Below are 19,062 nucleotides of genomic sequence, written 5' to 3'. Positions count from 1 at the left end.
CAGGGGATCTTCCCAACCCAGGAATCAAACCCACATCTTCTGCATTGCAGGCATTCTTTACCACTGAGCCACCAGCAAAGCCCTAACTCAGGTCATAATACAGTATATTTTATATCTTAAATCCATAGAGGTACTGCCCTAAGACAAAGTGAGTTCACTTGAGGACTCCAAATTCTGACAGCATAAACAGCATCTGTTTCATTTACCAATGGCCCTCACTTCCAATAATTGCCTGATACAGAGTGAGCAACAAATAGCATGTATAAAGGCCCTGAATATTCATTGGAAGGACTGATGCTGAAGCTTAACCTCCAATACTCTGGCCACCTGATGCAAACAGCCAACTCACTGGAAAAGACCCTGATGGTGGGAAAGGCTGAAGGCAGGAGGAGAAGGGACGGAAGACAGAGGACAAGATGGCTGGATGGCATCATTGATTCAGTGAACATGATTCGAGCAAACTCCGGAAGATGGAGAAGGACAAGGAAGTCTGGAGTGCTACAGTCCACAGGATCACAGAGTTGAGCACGACTTAGTGACTGAACAACAACAACAACAAAAGACCCTGTAACCAGATAAAGCAGAGGAAACAGGGTCTTCTAAGAAGGCCAACATGGTTGATGGGCAGGGAGCAGAGGGGGGTCACATCCATTGAGGCTGTAGATGATGCGAGTAGAGTTTACACTATGAAAAACATTGTAGGTCATGTGAAGTTTTCTTTTTATCCTAAGAGCAACAGAAAGCCATGAAAGTTTTTTGGTTTTTTTTTTTGGCCATGCCACCCAGCTTGCAGGATCTTAGTTTCCCCACTGGGGATCAAACTCAAGTCATCGCAGGAGCCTCATTGGACCACCAAGGAATCCCATGAAAGATTTTTAAATAGCTAGTTGACAGAGGAGGTAAGAAGGAAAGGGCCATGATTACATTTGCATTTTGAAAAGCTCACACACTACAGTGTGAATTAAGTGCCTTTTGTGGAAGATGGGACAAAAGGAGGGCAAGGAGTGATTGGAGCATAAGAGAATATACTACCAATAAGGTGATCACTGGAAGAGTCCATTGAAGAGGCAGTGGTAGCCTGGTCCAAGGTGGTGAAGATGGAAAAAAGAGATTACCAATATTTTTAGACAAATTGATAGGACTTGATTTGGGGAATGAGAGAAACACTCAATTCTTCTGAGCCTCAAGTCTTCATATGTAAATCAGGACTCTTGACATTCCACCTGTATAAAATCTATCTTGCAGTCTGCTGTGATAAGAATATGAAATAATATAAATATTATGGAACCGTAGAGTCTGATGCGTAATAAATGCTAAAAAAAGAAAATTCCATTACAATTATTATTGTCATCCCTTGGAACAACTGCTACAGCATGAAGCCCCCAAAGTAGAAAACGGTATTGTAGTTAAAACTCTACTTCCGCTGTGCGGAAGACACAGAACAGACGACTGTTTCAAATACACACATCTGATCGCAAGATTATCTCACCTCACCCGATCTCAATCCACAGAAATCATTACCGAAGAGGGAAGCACAACTGATATGATCACAAGCATCTAAGAGTCCGGTAAACTGAGGCACAAGGGTAGCTACAAACTTAACCAAGGAATGGAGTGCAGAAGCAGGACAAGGAAATGGGTGTCTTAATTCTCCTGTGAGTCGATCCACTAGGACTAGGCCTGCATCCCGAGCAGCACGTACTCAAAACCCCCGAAGTCTCTGGCTCCCTTGCTGACAAGGCCTTGTAACCCCTTCGCTTAAGACCGTGGGTCCGCTTGCCATCCAACCAAGTCCTTCCGGTTCCCAGACCCCAGCTACAAGTGCACGAAAGATCCCAGACTCGGGTGAGCCCGAAATACCTTAGCTTCGCGCTCTCGTTCCTCGGCCGTCGGGGTCCGCTTCATGCTGCCGATATAGCCGCCTTCGCCACTGCTAACCGCGTAGATTCCTAGTCCTGGACCCCGCCTCCTCCATGTAGTTTTCTTGGTATCCTGCTCCCGCCTGGCGCCATTCTCGCTCGGAAGGGAGAGAACTACCAGTCCCAGGACGCACCGCGGTAAGGCCGGACTGCGCCTCGGGGTTGGAAGCTAGAGAATTTCCCAGGTCCGACAGCTGGGCAAGCGTAGTCCGCTGCTCAGCGAGCGGGCCGGCGAGGGTCCGAAAAGAACTACAATTCCCAGAAGGCAACGGCGCCTGCCATGTTTTTCCCGTGCTCCTCTGGGCCGGCCGCCTGACATGCCGTCGGCGCTATAGCAACGGTAGCTAGCGGCTGGGAGAGAGTGACGGTGAGTACACCCGGGGAGTAGAGGGGTGCAGGTAGCCGACCCTCTACCTCTAGCACGGGCCGGGGTCCTGGGGTCTGCTCTACCTCCTGGAGAAGGCCTTGGCGTTCTGCTCACGTGAAGAGCAGCCCAGCACGAGACACCTCACCTACTCAGGCCTGAATCACAGCCCGCCCATTATCCCGACTCCCAGCATCTGTTTGAAATTTTCTATCTCAGCCCTGAACCTTAGTTGTTGAGGGGTGAGGCTGAGTACAGTGCTTATCCAGGTCCTTCTTCACGCAGACGGTCACCTGCAAGTAGTTCGCTCATTGCCTCAGTAGATACGAATTTGAGCAAACTCGGGAAAATAGTGGAGGACAGACAGAGTAGCGTGGAGAGCAGCAGTCGATGGGGTCGCGAAGAGTCCGACACGACTTAGCGACTGAACAACAAGGAGTTGATTGGGAAACTCCTAAGCCTCCCAAGTAACTTATTTGCTTAATTATTTACAATTATTTGTTAATCGTGAGTACCCCATAGCCTATAAACTCCGTAATGGTGGAGACTTTATTTACTCTTTAGTCTCAGTACTAAGTATTCATTTATTCACTCCATAAACATGAATACTGGAGTCCACCCTGTGTCCTGAGGCACTGTTCTCTACCAGCTAGGAACAGGACCGATGCGGGTCTCGAGATGCTTCTACTTTATTAGTGTGGAGGAAGTAGTAATGAAGATAGTGCAAGTGTCCGTCGCTCTGTCGTGTCCGCCTCTTTGCGACCCCATGGACTGTAACCCGCCTGGCTCCTCCATCCATGGAATTTTCCAGGCAAGAATACTGGAGTGGGTTGCCATTTCTTTCTCCAGGGGATCTTCCCGACCAGGGATCAAACCCGGGTCTCCCGCATTGCCGGCAGACTCTTTACCGTCTGAGCCACCAGGGAGGACCAATGAAGATAGTAAATAGCAGTAAATATGATCATCTCGGGCTTCCCAGGTGGCGCTAGTGGTAAAGAACCCGCCTGCCAATGCAAGTAGGCATAAGAGATGCGGGTTCGATCCCTGGGTCCGGAAGATCCCCTGGAGGAGGGCACAGCAACCCACTCCAGTATTCTTGCCAGGAGAATCCCATGGACAGAGGAGCCTGGCAGGCTGCAGTCCATAGGGTCGGACAGAGTTGTATGGGACTGAAACAACTTCCTTTGCACACGTGATAATCTCAAGTGCAGATGATGGCTGTAAAAGAAATAAACAGTGCTGAAGTTGGGAGGAAGAGTACAGTAGCATAGGATGCTGAGGGAAAGCTTCTCAGAAAAAAATGATGTTTGAGCTGAGCGCCAAAGAATGAGGAGCCAGCTAGTGCAAAGACCTAGAGCAAGGCAAGGGTACCATGGATTTGAAGAATCTAGAGAACAGTGAGTGGCACATAGTGAACCAGGAATGATTGAAACGATTGGGGAGGCATTGCAACATCATGCTTTATTTCTCAACCTTGGCATTATTAACATTTGGGGCCAGATCATTCTTTTTTGTGGTTCCTGTACACTATAGTAGGATCCAGTGCCTGATGATCTGAGGTGGATCTGATGCAATAATAATAGAAATATAAAGTGCAGAGTAAGTGTAACACATTTGAATCATCCTGAAACTATCCTTCCCACCCTGGTCCGTGGAAAAATTGTTTTCCATGAAACCGGTCCCTGGTGCCAAAAAAGGTTGGGGACCTCTGCGATATTTACCATCAATTCTGACCTCTAGATGCCAGTAACACCACCTGCCTGCTTCCCAGTTTTGACCATCAAAATTAGGGCCAAACAGATACTTCATAGATGTGTGACCTTGGGCAAGTTCCCTAAGCTGTGTCTTGGTTTCTTCATTTGTAAAGTAGGACACATTTGAGTAACAACCTCAAGAGTGCCTGGCACATCTTACTAAGCATTCAATTAATGTTAACACCATCACCTTCATTATTGTTATTATTATAAAAGCCACCATAATTCTACTGTGGAAAAGTTATCATTTTCATAGTTGTCCTGTGTTTAAACTTCTTGATAATTTGGTTCCTAAATTGTCCTCTCCTATAGGAGTGTTTCCAAAAGAAGTAGATGATCTCCCAGGCATATGTCTTTAGTTGTTTACGTCATAGTAAAAACTCAATGGTCTGCAACGTTGATAAGTTATAATAAAAGTTATTAACCCTGTCTCTAAAAGATAATGCGTACACACATAATGCATACAAGATTTTGGAAACCACCTCTGACCCGAGATCCTGAAGCCGCAGGGACTCCATTCATTCATTCAACAACTATTTAATGAATGCCAGCTATGTGCCCAGCTCTGTCCCAGCCTTTGAGAATAAGAGGTGAATGAGACAAATCGCTCTATTCTCTCAGACTGTATTCTAGGACCAATGTGCTAGAGATTGGGAACCTCTGCCTTAGGCCATCTTTACTGGTTCTTTGCTTTACTAAACATTGTGTGAACGACTCACATCCACATATAAAACTAAGTTACTATGATGCATCTCTGTAAAGAACAGAAGCTGTAAAAATGCCAGAATTAGCTAGACAGCATGTACGTGGATGTAGGAAGCCCTGGGACCTAGGCTTCATGGCAACAAAAGACACAACAAAAACAAATCCAGCTGGTGAATTTATGAAACCTCTTTCTCAGCAAACTACCAACTCCTTTGTGCATCAAGCTGAAGATTAGTATTCAAGTGACATTAAGGCAAATGTGTTAAATGCCTTTAATTTACCATCTCATGTAAATGTGTTAAATGCCTTTAATTTACCATCTCATGTACCTAAACATAACTCTGTGAGAATAGGTGTTGCTTTCTCCTCTTTTAAGATTAAATTGCTTTCTCCACATGATTAGTGACTTGACCAGCCAGTAAGTAAGAGACCAACCATTTGAATTAAGTTCCTGACTAAAGTGTTTTGATACCTGCTTTCTTTTGGGGAGCAGAGAAAGGGATGGAGGATGGAGAGGAGGTCTTTCTTAAATTTGGGGAAGGTTATGTTTTGTTTTTTTTCCCAAACAGAGGAGGAAGAAGAAGAGAGAAGGAAGAATGATAATCTTACCTCATTTCCTCAGCAAACTATAGGAAATATACTGTTGAAAGGCACACTGGCTCCATGATTGAATGTAGTATTACTTTTAAAATAGAAGCTTTCATCTTCTTCAAGCAGCACATGTGGGCAATAAGATGTCCATTAAAGTTCTAGTGCCTTATTCATTTTATTTGGTTCATTCCATTGCATAGTTAATGTTACAACTTGGAAAGATTTTATTTGAATTTTCTTTTCTCCACAGATAGGCAATGTCTGGTCCAACTGATGAGACTGCAGGAGACCTGCCTGTGAAAGATATAGGTCTAAATCTCTTTGGCATGGAAGGGTTGCAAGGTATGGCCAGCTGTTACATATTACAGTTATGAACTTTGATCAGTAACTTCTTTACTTTTAAAGTATTTATGATATTCATACAAACAAAGCCATTTAAGGAACTATATAGCTCTTGATTGGACTAAACAAGAAGATGGAGAATTTAGAACAGCATATGGTATTTTACTGCATGCATCAATTATCAACAGCTCATAGAAAATGTAAAATCCCCCTCTGTTCTGATAAAGAATTGTTATAAATCATCTTCTTAAAATTCCACACATCAGTAGAAACTGCACAGAGAGTACCAAGCCTCCACACTGAATTGCCTGGTTTAAATCACATTCACCATTAAAATGTTTCTTTATGCTTAAGTTTTATATGGGAGGAAATGCCATATTTAAAAAATTTTGCCTTTCAAGTAGAGTATCTCAAAATGGTTTGTTTATCCAAGCGATATTGACTTTGTTTTATCAAATTAATACACATTAAAGGTTTTCTTTGTCCTTTTATCACTTAGTGGTCGCTATGGAGCTAAAAAGCACTTTCAAATTGAAAAAGAGAAATACTGCTTTAAGGAACAATTTAGAGGGTAGAGCTGTGTTTGTGTTTGCGTGTAGAGTATGTCAGCCATGCGATTATGCCACAGCATTTGTCACTGAGAAGCCTAGGATGCAAAATAGATTCCACTAAGTCTTCTTTACAGGCTTGTTAAAGTGTTACAGGTAGCCACCTTGAAGCACTAAAGAAAGGTGGTCAAAATAGTACTCATTGAAAAAAACAAATTTGTACAGCTTTTATTGTTAAAGTAAAAAGACTGTATCAGCTTTGCTTTAGATCTTTAGTGGAATATCGGGGATTCAAATACAAAGAAATTTTAAGCGTGCAAGGCTGTTTTTTAGTATTTGATACCTAAGTTCAATTCTTGCCCTCAGTAACCTCCTCATAGGGCTTTAATCTTTGTCCATTTGTTCTTTGTTTCTCGTGGAGGACTGTTGAAAATTGACCAGCTTCACAGGAAAATATCAAATTTAAGCATATGTAAAAGAAATATCATACACACCTGCTAAAAGGTATAAAAGTTCTTTTAAAATATGTGATAGCTTATAAATGATTTGTGAAGGTTTTTGTTTGTTTGGTTTTGCAGATTTTATGGTTTATTTTCTATAACTCAACACCCATAGCTCAGAAAAATATCTTAATCATATTGTTTTTGTTATAACTCTTACCTTTGCAAAGAAAGAAATACTTCCAGATACCCTTTAGTTTAGTTTTTTCCAACATTCAGCATACAAATTGAAAAGTCTTTATTGAATCAGAGTTCCGTCTTATGTTCTTAAAGACGGTTATTTGAATACATTTTTGAATGGAAACTATTATTACTTAAATCCTTAATATTGCATATAAAGTATTAATAGCAAAGATTTTTGTTCTTAGGTCCAATCAGTGACATGAACAATGCTATAACATTTTCTAAAGCATCAGAGATTATTTTTGCTATCAACAGTTATTGTTTTTAGAGGCTCTTTTAAGTAATCCTATTATTAATTACCTTGGCGTTTTTGCAGAAACTTCAACAACACGGACAATGAAATCTCGCCAAGCAGTGTCACGTATCAGTCGTGAGGAACTGGAAGACAGATTCTTGCGTTTGCATGATGAGAACATTTTACTTAAACAGCATGCCCGCAAGCAAGAGGATAAAATTAAAAGGTTATGATAAAAGCTTTTAGCTTTTCTTTTTTCCTGACTCTGTGAAGTTTGGAGGATATGCTTTTCTATAAACTTAATTGAAAACCCCACCTTGAATCTTTTTTGGAGCAAGCCAGTTTGTAAATAAATACAATTTTTAAAATGGAAAATCTTACAAACTAGTATAATAAACCAAAAAGATTATGAGTTTTTATTATGTCTGAAATTACCATTTGAAAGAAAGAGCTAATAGCTATGAGTGCCATGAATGTATCATATCTCTAAGTAACTTTTGTTTTAATATTTACAACTTAATAAGCAAATGACCAAAACATCTGTTCTCTAAACATCCTGATTTGAAATGAAAGTTTATAAAAGTAATTAGCTATTCTAACTTGTTAGAATGCATGTACCTTTAAGATTTGGGGTTTACTAAGGAAAGACATCACTATCTGGAACATATTTTACTTTGCTTGGATTAATCTAGAATCTATATTTATTTCAAAGAGTCTACTATTTCTGAAGAAACTGTCACTTTTGTATGCACAATTTCTGCAGGGATTATTTCTTAAGAATAGATATCTTTCATTCTTTCTTGTTCAGGAACACTTGCTGTTTTCTGAATGTGTGACTTAAAGTTCATTCTCATGTGTGAGCATGGACAGATCTGTATTCATGTTCTAGATCCAATGGAAAGGTGAGACAGTGATCAAAGAAGGAAGATAGACTTTATTTTTTTCTGCTTGGAACTTAGCCTCTAGAGGAACTTAGCCTCTGAACTGACTTCTAGTCAGTTTCTACTCTGTGGACTTTGTTTTAATGACCCACTGACCTGCTTTGTGCAGAGCTTTTACTTTGAGTTGATTTTTGAGTCATGATGATGGCTTTTTGCAAGACATGTGACTCACTTGCCTGATTGTTTTCTTGAGCAGTAACATAGCCATCACCCCATCTAAATGAGGCATTTAGTCTGTGACTGCTTAACATTAATTTTCTTTGTAAACCTAATTGGTCAGTAAAATAATTAAATTCACAACCTTGACCTCGTTAGTAATTTGTCCTAGCTAGAAAGTAGAAAACAACTTAATAATGAGGTAGGTAGTTTAATGGAAAAAACACTGTGCTAGGAGTCAAGTTGTGTGCATCTGTTCTTTTATCTCTCTGCCACTCGCCTGTGGCATGTTCAAGCCACTGAACCCCCAGGGATTTTATTTTACTCAGCTCTGAGAATATTGATCCAATGACCATTATAACCCAAAGTTCTAATTTCCTTCTCGATCTCACACCACTGACACTACGTAGATACATGTATAGAACTTTATCCTTAACATATAGTTAGATTCACTTACTTTAGAATAAATGTAGATTTGAAAAACTACCTTTCTAAAGAAGTACTCAAACTTTACCTGATCACTTATTTCATTAATAGAAAATAATCAAATGAATATTGTTGCTATCGCTGGACAAAGAGAGGCAATCTTTTCTTTCTTGGCAAAGCTTCCTTCAGTATCTTTGGAGGAATTGTAAGCCTCTCTATGGGTGTACACCTCTTGCCTTAAAAACAAGTTGTTTACTTTTCTCTAGATGTTGACTGCTTTTTCACATTAAATCTATTTCTTTCTTTTGAATGTAATCGCTATCTCTGTGTGAAAGTCTTTGTGTAACAGAAGATTCAGGTATTTAGGTTGGCGTCTCATTTAAGTGGCCACCATCTCTCTATGGCAGCTGCATTTGGTGGGGCTAAGGGTCCGAGAGGGCTGGCTAGCACGCATGGCTCTGTTGGGTTGCAATACCTGCCCAAACTTCCCAATGATATATCCTTCTCAGGATTAGGTGGAAAAGGAACTAATCCATTGATTATTTTACTAGGGTGTTTGTGGTACTCTTGGATCTTGGTTTTTATTATTCTATATCCCTTATAAAGCATGTTTAATGGATGTGCCTCAAGGGAAAGAGAAAACAATCTTAACTGATTATGTTATGCATAGCTCTCCCCCATGCCACCTGCTGTAGGCCGAGTAGCCAGAAGTGTAGATAGACATGTATTACTACCGCTTTACAGAGCACTCCGCTCAGGGCAACAAAAGGTTGTACTATGACATCCCAAAGCTATTAAGGGGTTTTTTTTTATTTCACTTTTGTTCTCTTAAGTAAAAGCTTCTGTCCATAACCAGGCTAAAATAAAGCAAAACTCCGTTTAAAGAAAAATGAAGTGTGTTTTTATTTTCAATCTCCTGTCTGGGTCTTTATAAAAATAGATTCACTATAAACTAGAATCAGCTATTGAAGATGTGCGACCAATTTTGTAAAGTCTTGAACTTGTGTCTCTCATCAAAGCCACCTTTTCTTTCTTGTACTGCCAAGATTTTTCCATTCACTGTCAAGCATGTTTTCTGTACGTGTATATTACATCACCCCCATGTGCCCTTTCTGTCTTTTGTTCTGTCTAACCAGTTTTTATCAAAACTTAAAAGAATCAAAGGTATAAACTCCTGAGATGTCAAAAGCACAGTGTATGTCTAAATTTAAAAGCAACATTGAAATAATATTTTTTTGTGTGTCTAATTATTTTCTACCGTTAAACAGGCATGTTGCTGGAGCACTGAGCAACATTTAATGGTGCATTTGGGTTTCTTTTTAATTTCTCATTGGACTTTTAATATGTATCTATGCATTCTAACATTTTTACATTTGTAATATATCTTAATCCCAGAGAAACTGAAAACAGTATATCACCTAAATGCTGCATAGTCTTAATACACTTTTGAAAAGTTTTAACTCACTGTGGCTTGCAGATATAACCCACCACATCCACAATCTGTAGCTACATTTAAGTGCATACAGCATTCCTACATAAGGTCATGCGTTAAAAATTGCATTTGAGGAACATATGGAGTAAATATGTGTCCTCTCTTTACTAACCTTAAATGATAAGCCTTAGGAAACTGTTATTTGTCAGTGCTATAAAGCAGATTGTTGCCCAGTGGTTTCAATTATCATCAAAGGATTCTTCACAGGCAGTAATAGTTACATCAAAACCTGAAATTTATTATTCAGGTTCTGCACTGAAGTCTTCACAGTGATTATGTTCCTTTCAACAGAATGCATTTTATGCTGACTTCTCACATTCCTTTTCATCTTTTTATTATTTCCCTAGAATGGCCACCAAGTTAATACGGCTAGTTAATGACAAGAAAAGATATGAACAGGTTGGTGGCGGCCCCAAGCGGTTGGGAAGAGATGTGGAAATGGAAGAAATGATTGAGCAGCTGCAAGAGAAAGTTCATGAGCTTGAAAGACAAAATGAAGTTCTCAAAAGCAGACTAATTTCAACCAAGCAGCAACTTCAGATCCAGAGTCACAGGCACACTCCGTACAGTTATGTGCAGTCTCGTGTTAACACCGGGCGTAGAAGAATGAATGAAAATGCAGGCTTACAGGAATGCCCCAGGAAAGGTAAACTAAAGCTTACATTAAATCCTAAATTTAAATTAATAGGTTGTTTTACACTCACATACATACATACATACATACACACACACACAGTTTTATTTCTACATTATTCATGTTTTTAAGCATCTTTCAAAAGAGAAAAAATCGTTTTTCTGATTTTTTTATAAAATCACATTAACATGAAGGTCATTTTATATAAGAATCACTAGATCATGCTCAAATATGTCTAGTAAAACATTGAACATAAGTATTCATCCTAACAGGGAAAAGAAGCTCATACAAAATTACGTAAAATACAGGTTTAGTTGAGTTTTAGTTGGTTTTTATAGTCAGTGATGAAAATCGCATTGATTCAGGCAAATGGAGAAACCACTAGTTTGCTTATATAGTCACACTGTTGTTCTGAATGATCACACTTAAGTTCTTTGTCCAAAGGCCTTCCATAAATTTTACAGAATTTAAATTTTTCTCAACATGAGAGGCAGCTTGACCATGGAATGTGCACATAACTAGGGGTTTAAAAAGTTGTGTCCTTGGTGACCTTGGGCAGGTCTTCTAGTGATTCTGAACTCGAGTTTTCTTTGCATGTGGAATAAAAGGATGTAAACAAGTGACCGTAAAAGTCTTCCAACTCCAAAAAATCATCATTGGTCAATCACTCTCCTTATGTTGAAAATGAATCACCTAAAACCTACCCAGCTTACAGTGCAATTCAATTGCATATAGAAGACTCAGTAATATACACAGAACGTACGTATTTCTAATAAAAATTGCTCTCTCCACCCACAAACTTTATTTTTAATGAAGCAAAAAGTCAATAAAAAAGCAAAAAGCAAAAAGTTAATTTTTTTTCATTACAACTACCAGGGAAGGAAATAGAATTTTAGTTCTAATTCATCTTTGTTTGGAATGTACTTCACATAAAGACCAAACATTTTTAGGGAAATAAAAAATCATGTAAAACTTTCATTTCAATTCATCGAGGGAATAAAAAACACCATCTGAACAGAAAAAGAGAAAAATTTGTCCTATTTTTTTTCTGCAAGCCAAAATGTTAACACTATCTGTTCCCTAGACAGGGTTCCTTTGAAGTCAATAAGGCCTCCATGCAGGCAGGAGGCAGCTGCAGGATGAAAGGGCTTGGCTACTCCGACCTATGTGAAGTTGGCAATAGGCTTTGAATATAATCAGAGTAATCATAATGAATTATAAATCAAAAATACATTCGTCTGCTAATTAGCTGTTTACATCAAGATAGCACTTGACTTCCCAGAGCCTCATTTTCCCCATCTGTAAAATGGAGTGATAATACCAGATTAGAAGAAAGGTCAGGAGATGGTAGGTCTCCCATGATTTTTTTACCTTTAAATAGTCATTTATCCTCTCTGAACCTTAGTTTTGTCACCTGTGACTTGGGAAAGATGATCCCTATGGTCTATTTGTACTAAATAAAGACAGTGCCCAAATATTAGGTTAGCATGACAAGGTATTAGTGCTATGAATTGCTGTCTAAATTGTTTGATAGAAGTGTCTCCTTAGGGAAGAGCCACAGAGCAGAAGAGAACAGAAGAACAGAAGAGACTTGAAAATGTTACTCATATAGACTAAAATTTTCTTTGTATTCACTTACTTTATTTACCAAAAGCTAATCATTTAATTATTGTATAAGTGTGAAGTAACTTTTATAATTAAAAGAATGTCTCTTTTTTTTAACAATGGGATTAGGTTTATAAAAATTACATATAATTATTTTTATAAGCAAAATTGTATGTAAGTGCAGCAACAAAATGTTTTATTTGGAATCTTATTAATGATCTCAACTTACCTTTGTTGAAATATGGATTTTCTTATTAAGGTAAAATAAATCAAAATAGGGGAAACATTTTTACTTATGTTCACAGTATCTACGAGTCACACAAATAAGGGTAAGGTTCAGAACGTAAAGTCAAATGGTGTGAATGAGTAATTTAGAAATAAAAAAACCTTTACCAAAAATACTAAAAAAATAAATTAATAAATCATGGTTTTGAAAACTTTTTCCTTCATACCTCAGGTTATATTGTAAAGACCTAAATTTAAAACTTTGGTTCTTTCAGAATTTACTTCAGAAGTTCTAGATGTAAGTTGAATAAAAGTATTTCTGGGTAATTTGGTTTACATAGTAGAATTTGTTAAATGAGCAGTACTTGGTGCTGTGCTTTGTTTAATGCCAGATGGTAGCTGAGATCTAACAGTTCCTTTGGCAATGTATGTCTAATTCTCTGTACTGTGAGCCCGCATCTCTCAGTATGGAAGAGACTTGCTTATATTACAGATTTCCTTACGATAGCAAATCAAGGGTCCTTCTTTTCTAACTTCACTTGTATGATCCTATTAATTTATTTTTAGGTATTAAATTCCAAGATACAGATGTAGGAGAAACTGTGCAACCCATGCCTACAAAATATGGCAACAGTTTACTCAAAGAAGCCAGAGGAGAAATAAGAAATTTGTATGTATGCTTTATGTGATCACTTTAGACCACTGTATATTGATCATGTCTCTTTTGATCCCTCCCTCTCCTTTTTCTTAAACAAAATTGGTTTATATACAAAAAATTTCCTCCAGCTAGATATGTGAGTCAAGAGCAGGTATTTCATAGCATGCTTGCAGTACAATGAGGAAAATGAATATCTTAACCAACTGCATCAATGGAAGCATATATAGAGAGAATAGTTCTCTTTATTATAATTTCCCCCTCAAAGGAATGGCATAAAGGCCAGTCATTTAGAATAGTATAAGCTTTAGAGGCAACATTTTCATTCTCAGAAGAATTACAGGTAGTTTTTTTTTCTTTTTTTTTTAGATCATGAATTAATTAGCCTTTCTGTGGTTTAAAAAAAGAATTGGAGGGAGTGGCTTAAAAGTTTGAAGCTATCAAATACATATGGATTTCAGATTTTGTTTCACTGTGATTCTACGGTACTTCATTCTTCATCATACTATGGTTTCAAAAAAGTTACTTCTGCCACATTTAGCTTACTTTTCTGTTAATGAAAGCCTCATGGTAATCTCAGTGTCTGTAAGTCACACAAATAAAGATAAGAATCTACCTTATCTACAGTACAGGTCTTCACCTGGATCATCAAAAAGTCACAATTCTCAATGAGGAGAGAAAATATGAGACAAAGAATATCATATTTTAGAAAGCTGCTTAAGAATAATATGGGCTTAATTTTTTTTCTTTTGAATATTTTAAATACCAATTACAGTAATGATTGCCTGTGAGTCAATAAAACTAAAAGACTAGCCTAACCTTGTTACCTGTTAGCAGAAAAGCCAGGGTTCAAACCAGTGCTGAGGCTCAGTACACTGGGATGCTGCCAGACCTGGTAGAGAGAAAATATAAACCAAAGACCACTAAGTTATGTTTTGCAAATTTCTTGCCTTCTCTCTATGAAGCATTAATTTGGGTGGTATAGGCAAGTGTGCATATAAAAGAACAAAGGTGCATAAATTATCTTAAGATGACCAGATCACAGAGTGTATAGTAAGTAACCAATAAATACTATGTTGAATTAAACTGCACTTTAACCCATTGCCTAAGACATTATCTAATATAAAGCAGTACCTTGAATTCTTTCATTTTGTTGTTGCTGTTTAGTCGCTAAGTCATGTCAAACTCTTTGTTACTCACTGAACTGTAGCCCACCAGCTTCCTCTGCCCTTGGGATTTCCCAGGCAAGAATACTGGAGTGGGTTGCCATTTTCTACTCCAGGGGATCTTTCTGAACCAGGGATCGAACCCTCGTCTCCTGCATTGGCAGACAGATTCTTTACTGCTGAGCCACCAGGGAAGCCCTTGAATTCTTCCATATGTCCTCCCAGATCATCAGATTTAATCTGCTACTATTTCACTATGTTCAGAAACAGTTAAGCTAAAATGTTTAACTTTTGCTTACCCTTTACTATGAAGCACTTTCTTTGTACTGATCTTAAATCCTGCAGATTTTGCCTCAAACTACAAATTCTTGTAAAGATTCTTTATTTCAGAGAAAATGTTATTGAGTCACAGAGAGGCCAGATAGAAGAGTTAGAGCACTTGGCGGAGATCCTGAAAACTCAGTTGAGGAGAAAAGAAAATGAAATTGAGTTATCTCTTCTTCAGATTCGAGAACAGCAGGCTACAGATCAAAGGTATGTTAAAATAGAAATAGCACTTTGATAAGGTCAAAATTAGTTTAAAATATTTTATCATGTGCCGTAGAAGGATAAGTCCAGTCTATTTAAAAACTCATGTTGTTACTTAGCATTCTTCATATAAGCCTGCTCCAGACCTACTGTTATCAACAGCTCAAGTGTAATGGCATTTTTCCCTAACCTACTCTGCCTCGTCCTTTTTTCCTTTGCTCGTTTACCAAACCCATAGGAAGCTCCGAGACCATTTGATTGTACCTCCCAAGAAAAATATGTGTGACAAGGACTCAGCTGTTAGCATACCTTGTGAATAAGCCCAACCTTGTTCAAGCTTCTTTCCCACCCGTGAAAGGTAGTAAATTCTATAGTGCAGTACCTGTTTTCTCCATCCCATAAAGATGTTACCTCTCCTTACATTCAGAGTTTGCATTGAATTATGCTGATCATTATGGTGACATTGGGGCCCTTCAGTAGTCTCCTTGCTGCCCCTGCATTTTTTTTTTTTAACAAGTATTTATTTATGGCTACACTGGGTGTTTGTTGCTGTGGTGTGTGGGCTTCTCACTGCAGTGGCTTCTCTTGTTGCCACTGGCTCTAGGGTGTGTAGGCTTCAGTTGTTCAGCAAACGGACTTAGTTGCCCATGGAATCTTCCCAGACCAGGGATCAAACCCGTGTCCCCTGCACCTGCGGGTGGATTCTTAACCAGTGGACCACCGGGGAAGTCCTGCCTCTTCATTCGTGATGTTGGATATTATGTAGTGTTTTCTTTCCCATCCTCTTTTGTCATTTGTTGCTTTCTAATACCTCTTCTCATTTTTGTGCTTCCATGCTGTTCTTCCAATAAGACTTTACCTTTTTACTGTATTCTTTCTTGAATTATTTTCTTCCTTTTGGCCATTTTCTTTTTTGTTTGGAACAAGCATATCCAAAGGCAGAAAGAGTAATATGTTGAAATCTCATATGCTCATCATTCAGCTTTAACAGTTATCAGCATGTTAACCTGTCTTGCTTCATCTTTCCTCCACCTTCATGTTCTTTAATTAATTAGCCTGTATCAAATATCATGTCCTCACGCCTGTATATACTTTAGTATATTTGCTCTATCTGATAAGGAATTTTAAACGTAATCACCATGCCATTATCACACCTAACAAAATCAACAGCAATTCCTTGACACCATCTAATAACTATTTTATATTCCAGCCTCTCTGAAGGTGACTTCTTGCTCTTTGTTTGAGTGAGAATCCAAATGAGGTCTACACATTGCATATGACTATTAGATCTTTTTTGTTTCTTCTATTTCTCTATGTTTTTTTTAAACCAGTCCTAGATTCTCTGTTTAGTTTTCCCCTTACCAAGTGATATCATGCTTATGTGACTAGGTTCTTGAAAAACCAAGCGTGATTTTCCACTTTTTCATTTCAGAATCAGAGTTTAATTCTCTTTTCACAAACTAACCTCACATGGTAATATTTGAAAAAGCTAAGATACATAATAGATTTGTTTTTTAAAAAAATAAAGTGAACCTTTTATTGCAGAGATTTAAGAGATTAATATTATCTCTACTAATTTCTATTCCTAAAAAGTTATGTGTAAAATTATGTAATGAAATTCTATATGTTAACATTTCTATACCCTTCTAAGTGCAGAGCAAAAAAAAAAAAATGAATATTTTTGAGAATTATATTTGTATTAGGGAATGTGATTTGAACCCTGGCCTTGAACCAGGGTTTTAAATACCTGGGAATTACCCATGTTCCCCCTAAGAAAAAACTTAGCCTTCTTGGAAAACCAAGAAATAGTTCCTTGTGAAGAACAGTGCTAAAGACCCCCAACACTGAATATGGTGATTTTAATGAATTGCCAACAACTGTATTTAAATATTATCTGAATATAAAAACTGCATTAGTCCAAGCCCAAGCTTGGAGCCATTCCTCAACAGCTGAACGCAAGGTTATCAAACTACTTTCTCAGTTGCATGCCTGCTCAGTCACTAAGTCATGTTTGCAACCCCATGGACTATAGCCCACCAGGCTCCTCTATCCATGGAGTTCTCCAGGCAAGAATATTGGAGTGGATAGCCATTTCCTTCTCCAAGGGATCTTCCCAAACCAGGGATTGAACCCATGTCTCCTGCATTGCAGGCGGATTCTTTACCTCTGAGTCACCAGGAAATCCCAATGTCTTGTATTTCTTAACTTCCCAAAGGGTAAGATTGACCCTATGTTGGCCGTTCCCCCTTCCAAAGGGATATGATCATCTGAGAACTAGTGTTTAGTGTTAATTGAAAGGGAAATCCAAGAGTTTTTCAGTCCTAGGACTAGATAACAGCAGAACTAGAGTAACAGACAGGTCTGCATATTTTCCAGTATACGCGTTGTTGGCAGGAGACATCAGCATATACACAGAGAAAAGTTTTCCTTACAAAGTAAACTAAGGCTTTCTTTAGGGGATTGTATTATTCACCCTGATTTTTTGTCACTTAATGTGAAGGATAGAGAAAATATTACAGTTAGAGAAACTTTTGTTGCAGAGACCAAAGAAAGCAAGCAACTTACACCCTACCTCACAGATTTTATAAATTGAAAATTACTGGTTATTTGCTTAGAAGGAAGGGTACCTATGAATAACATATTGCTTCTTGAGATACAGCTGTTGAAAACTGAAGAAATGACTTCAAATAAGGGCCTTCAAGTCTTTTTTTTTTTCTTATATGTTTACACATAGCTCAGAATTTTATGTGTAACAGCAATTTTTTTGAGACTAATGGAAAACTGTTGAAAAATGTTGGGGAGAATATAAGACTTGGTATAATTTACTGTAGAGAAAAATCACAAAATGGAAAACATATTTAAACTTCTCTTTCACGGGTACACTATTTCAGATTTGAAATTCTAGAAGTCTGATCTGAATGTTGGACTCCTTGTTCTCAAACATGAACCTAAAGTAGTTGTAATCTTCAGAGTGTGGTGCCTGATATTTATGGCAAAGAGCCTTTTCATAGAATATTACAGAAACTCTTCGTAGTATGTGTTTAATAGACCAGTTTGGTTTGGCATCAGCTTGACATAAACTTTTGGTTATCCAAAGCCCTTAATTGCTTTGAAGTAAAAGCCCAGTACTGCTCTTTTTTATTAAAATCATGTTTTTTCCTGTTATTGTGGTCTATTTTGGAAGACTGAGTTGTGATTTTTGCATATGTTCTACATAATGCCTCATTAGCAAAAAATCTTGTATCATTTACAAGTAGCCTGAATGTCTGTGTTGTTTTGAACAAAAATCCATATTAAAATTTAAACAATATAAAAATGCACATTTTCTGCTTATTAAAAAGGCCGTCTTAAATTAAATGCAAAGCAGTAACCAGTGAACACATGTACATGAACATTAAAATCAGGATGATTTTACCTTTTACTGACTTTTTCAATTCCCAAAATATTTATACTGTTACCAAATGTGTAACTAGTTTATACTAAGTGTTTGTTTTTTTTTAAGTAAATGTTAGGGTGTTTACCTTCTTAATTAAAAATCATGTAAGTGCCAAAATGTCCCACTGGAAGAAATTTAACCCATAAATATTTCAGACACCCTGACTTGTCCTCTTTCCTTTGGTTGACGGCACATTGTCGGATCTTAAAAACACAGAGACCTTTTGCAGCCGTGCAGTATACAAAGCAGCTTGGCTTTCGGGGCTCCCATCTTTCCAGCTCTGCACAGACACAGATTACTTCCTGGCACTCAGAGGTCTTCCCCAGCATTTCATTTTGAAAAATGGCAAACCTACAGCAAAGTTGCAAGAATTAGTACCTTGAATACACATACCTTTCACCCCTTGGCATGTTTATGAATGACACAGCCTGTCCTGCATTCTGCCCACTCAGGCACAGGCCCACTCCCCTCCTTCCCTCTGTTTTCTCTCTCTCTCTGAGAGTTAGGTGCATATATCATGTCACCCTCTCTACGCTGCTAAGCACCTTCTATAAACAAGGACATCTTCCTACATAACCACAGGACAACTGTCACACATTCAGGACGTTTCACAATGAATGATACAACAGCATTATCTTAAATACACAGTCCATATTC

At 38.1% G+C, this 19,062-nt stretch overlaps 2 protein-coding genes across 3 annotated transcripts in view; one reads left to right on the top strand and one right to left on the bottom strand.

Moving 5' to 3' along the window:
• FTO (FTO alpha-ketoglutarate dependent dioxygenase) overlaps positions 1 to 2,012 on the bottom strand; it is a 417,069-nt gene extending 415,057 nt beyond the window's left edge. The window contains exon 1 of the mRNA XM_065925350.1: positions 1,861 to 2,012. Within this exon, the coding sequence (XP_065781422.1) occupies positions 1,861 to 1,905 (45 nt within the window). The 5' untranslated portion in view covers positions 1,906 to 2,012. The remainder of the gene's footprint in view (positions 1 to 1,860) is intronic.
• A 182-nt stretch (positions 2,013 to 2,194) lies between these two features.
• The window catches only part of RPGRIP1L (RPGRIP1 like), a 96,381-nt gene continuing 79,513 nt past the window's right edge, over positions 2,195 to 19,062 (top strand). For both annotated transcript variants that reach the window (XM_065925348.1, XM_065925349.1), the window contains exons 1-6: positions 2,195 to 2,286; positions 5,584 to 5,675; positions 7,223 to 7,367; positions 10,504 to 10,802; positions 13,188 to 13,290; positions 14,832 to 14,975. In XM_065925348.1, the coding sequence (XP_065781420.1) occupies positions 5,591 to 5,675; positions 7,223 to 7,367; positions 10,504 to 10,802; positions 13,188 to 13,290; positions 14,832 to 14,975 (776 nt within the window). In that variant the 5' untranslated portion in view covers positions 2,195 to 2,286; positions 5,584 to 5,590. The remainder of the gene's footprint in view (positions 2,287 to 5,583; positions 5,676 to 7,222; positions 7,368 to 10,503; positions 10,803 to 13,187; positions 13,291 to 14,831; positions 14,976 to 19,062) is intronic.

The sequence above is a fragment of the Muntiacus reevesi genome, chromosome 2, assembly GCF_963930625.1.
Source record: "Muntiacus reevesi chromosome 2, mMunRee1.1, whole genome shotgun sequence".
Lineage (NCBI taxonomy): Eukaryota > Metazoa > Chordata > Mammalia > Artiodactyla > Cervidae > Muntiacus > Muntiacus reevesi.
Note: the sequence above shows the minus strand (reverse complement) of the source record. Positions and strands in the feature narration are given on the sequence as shown.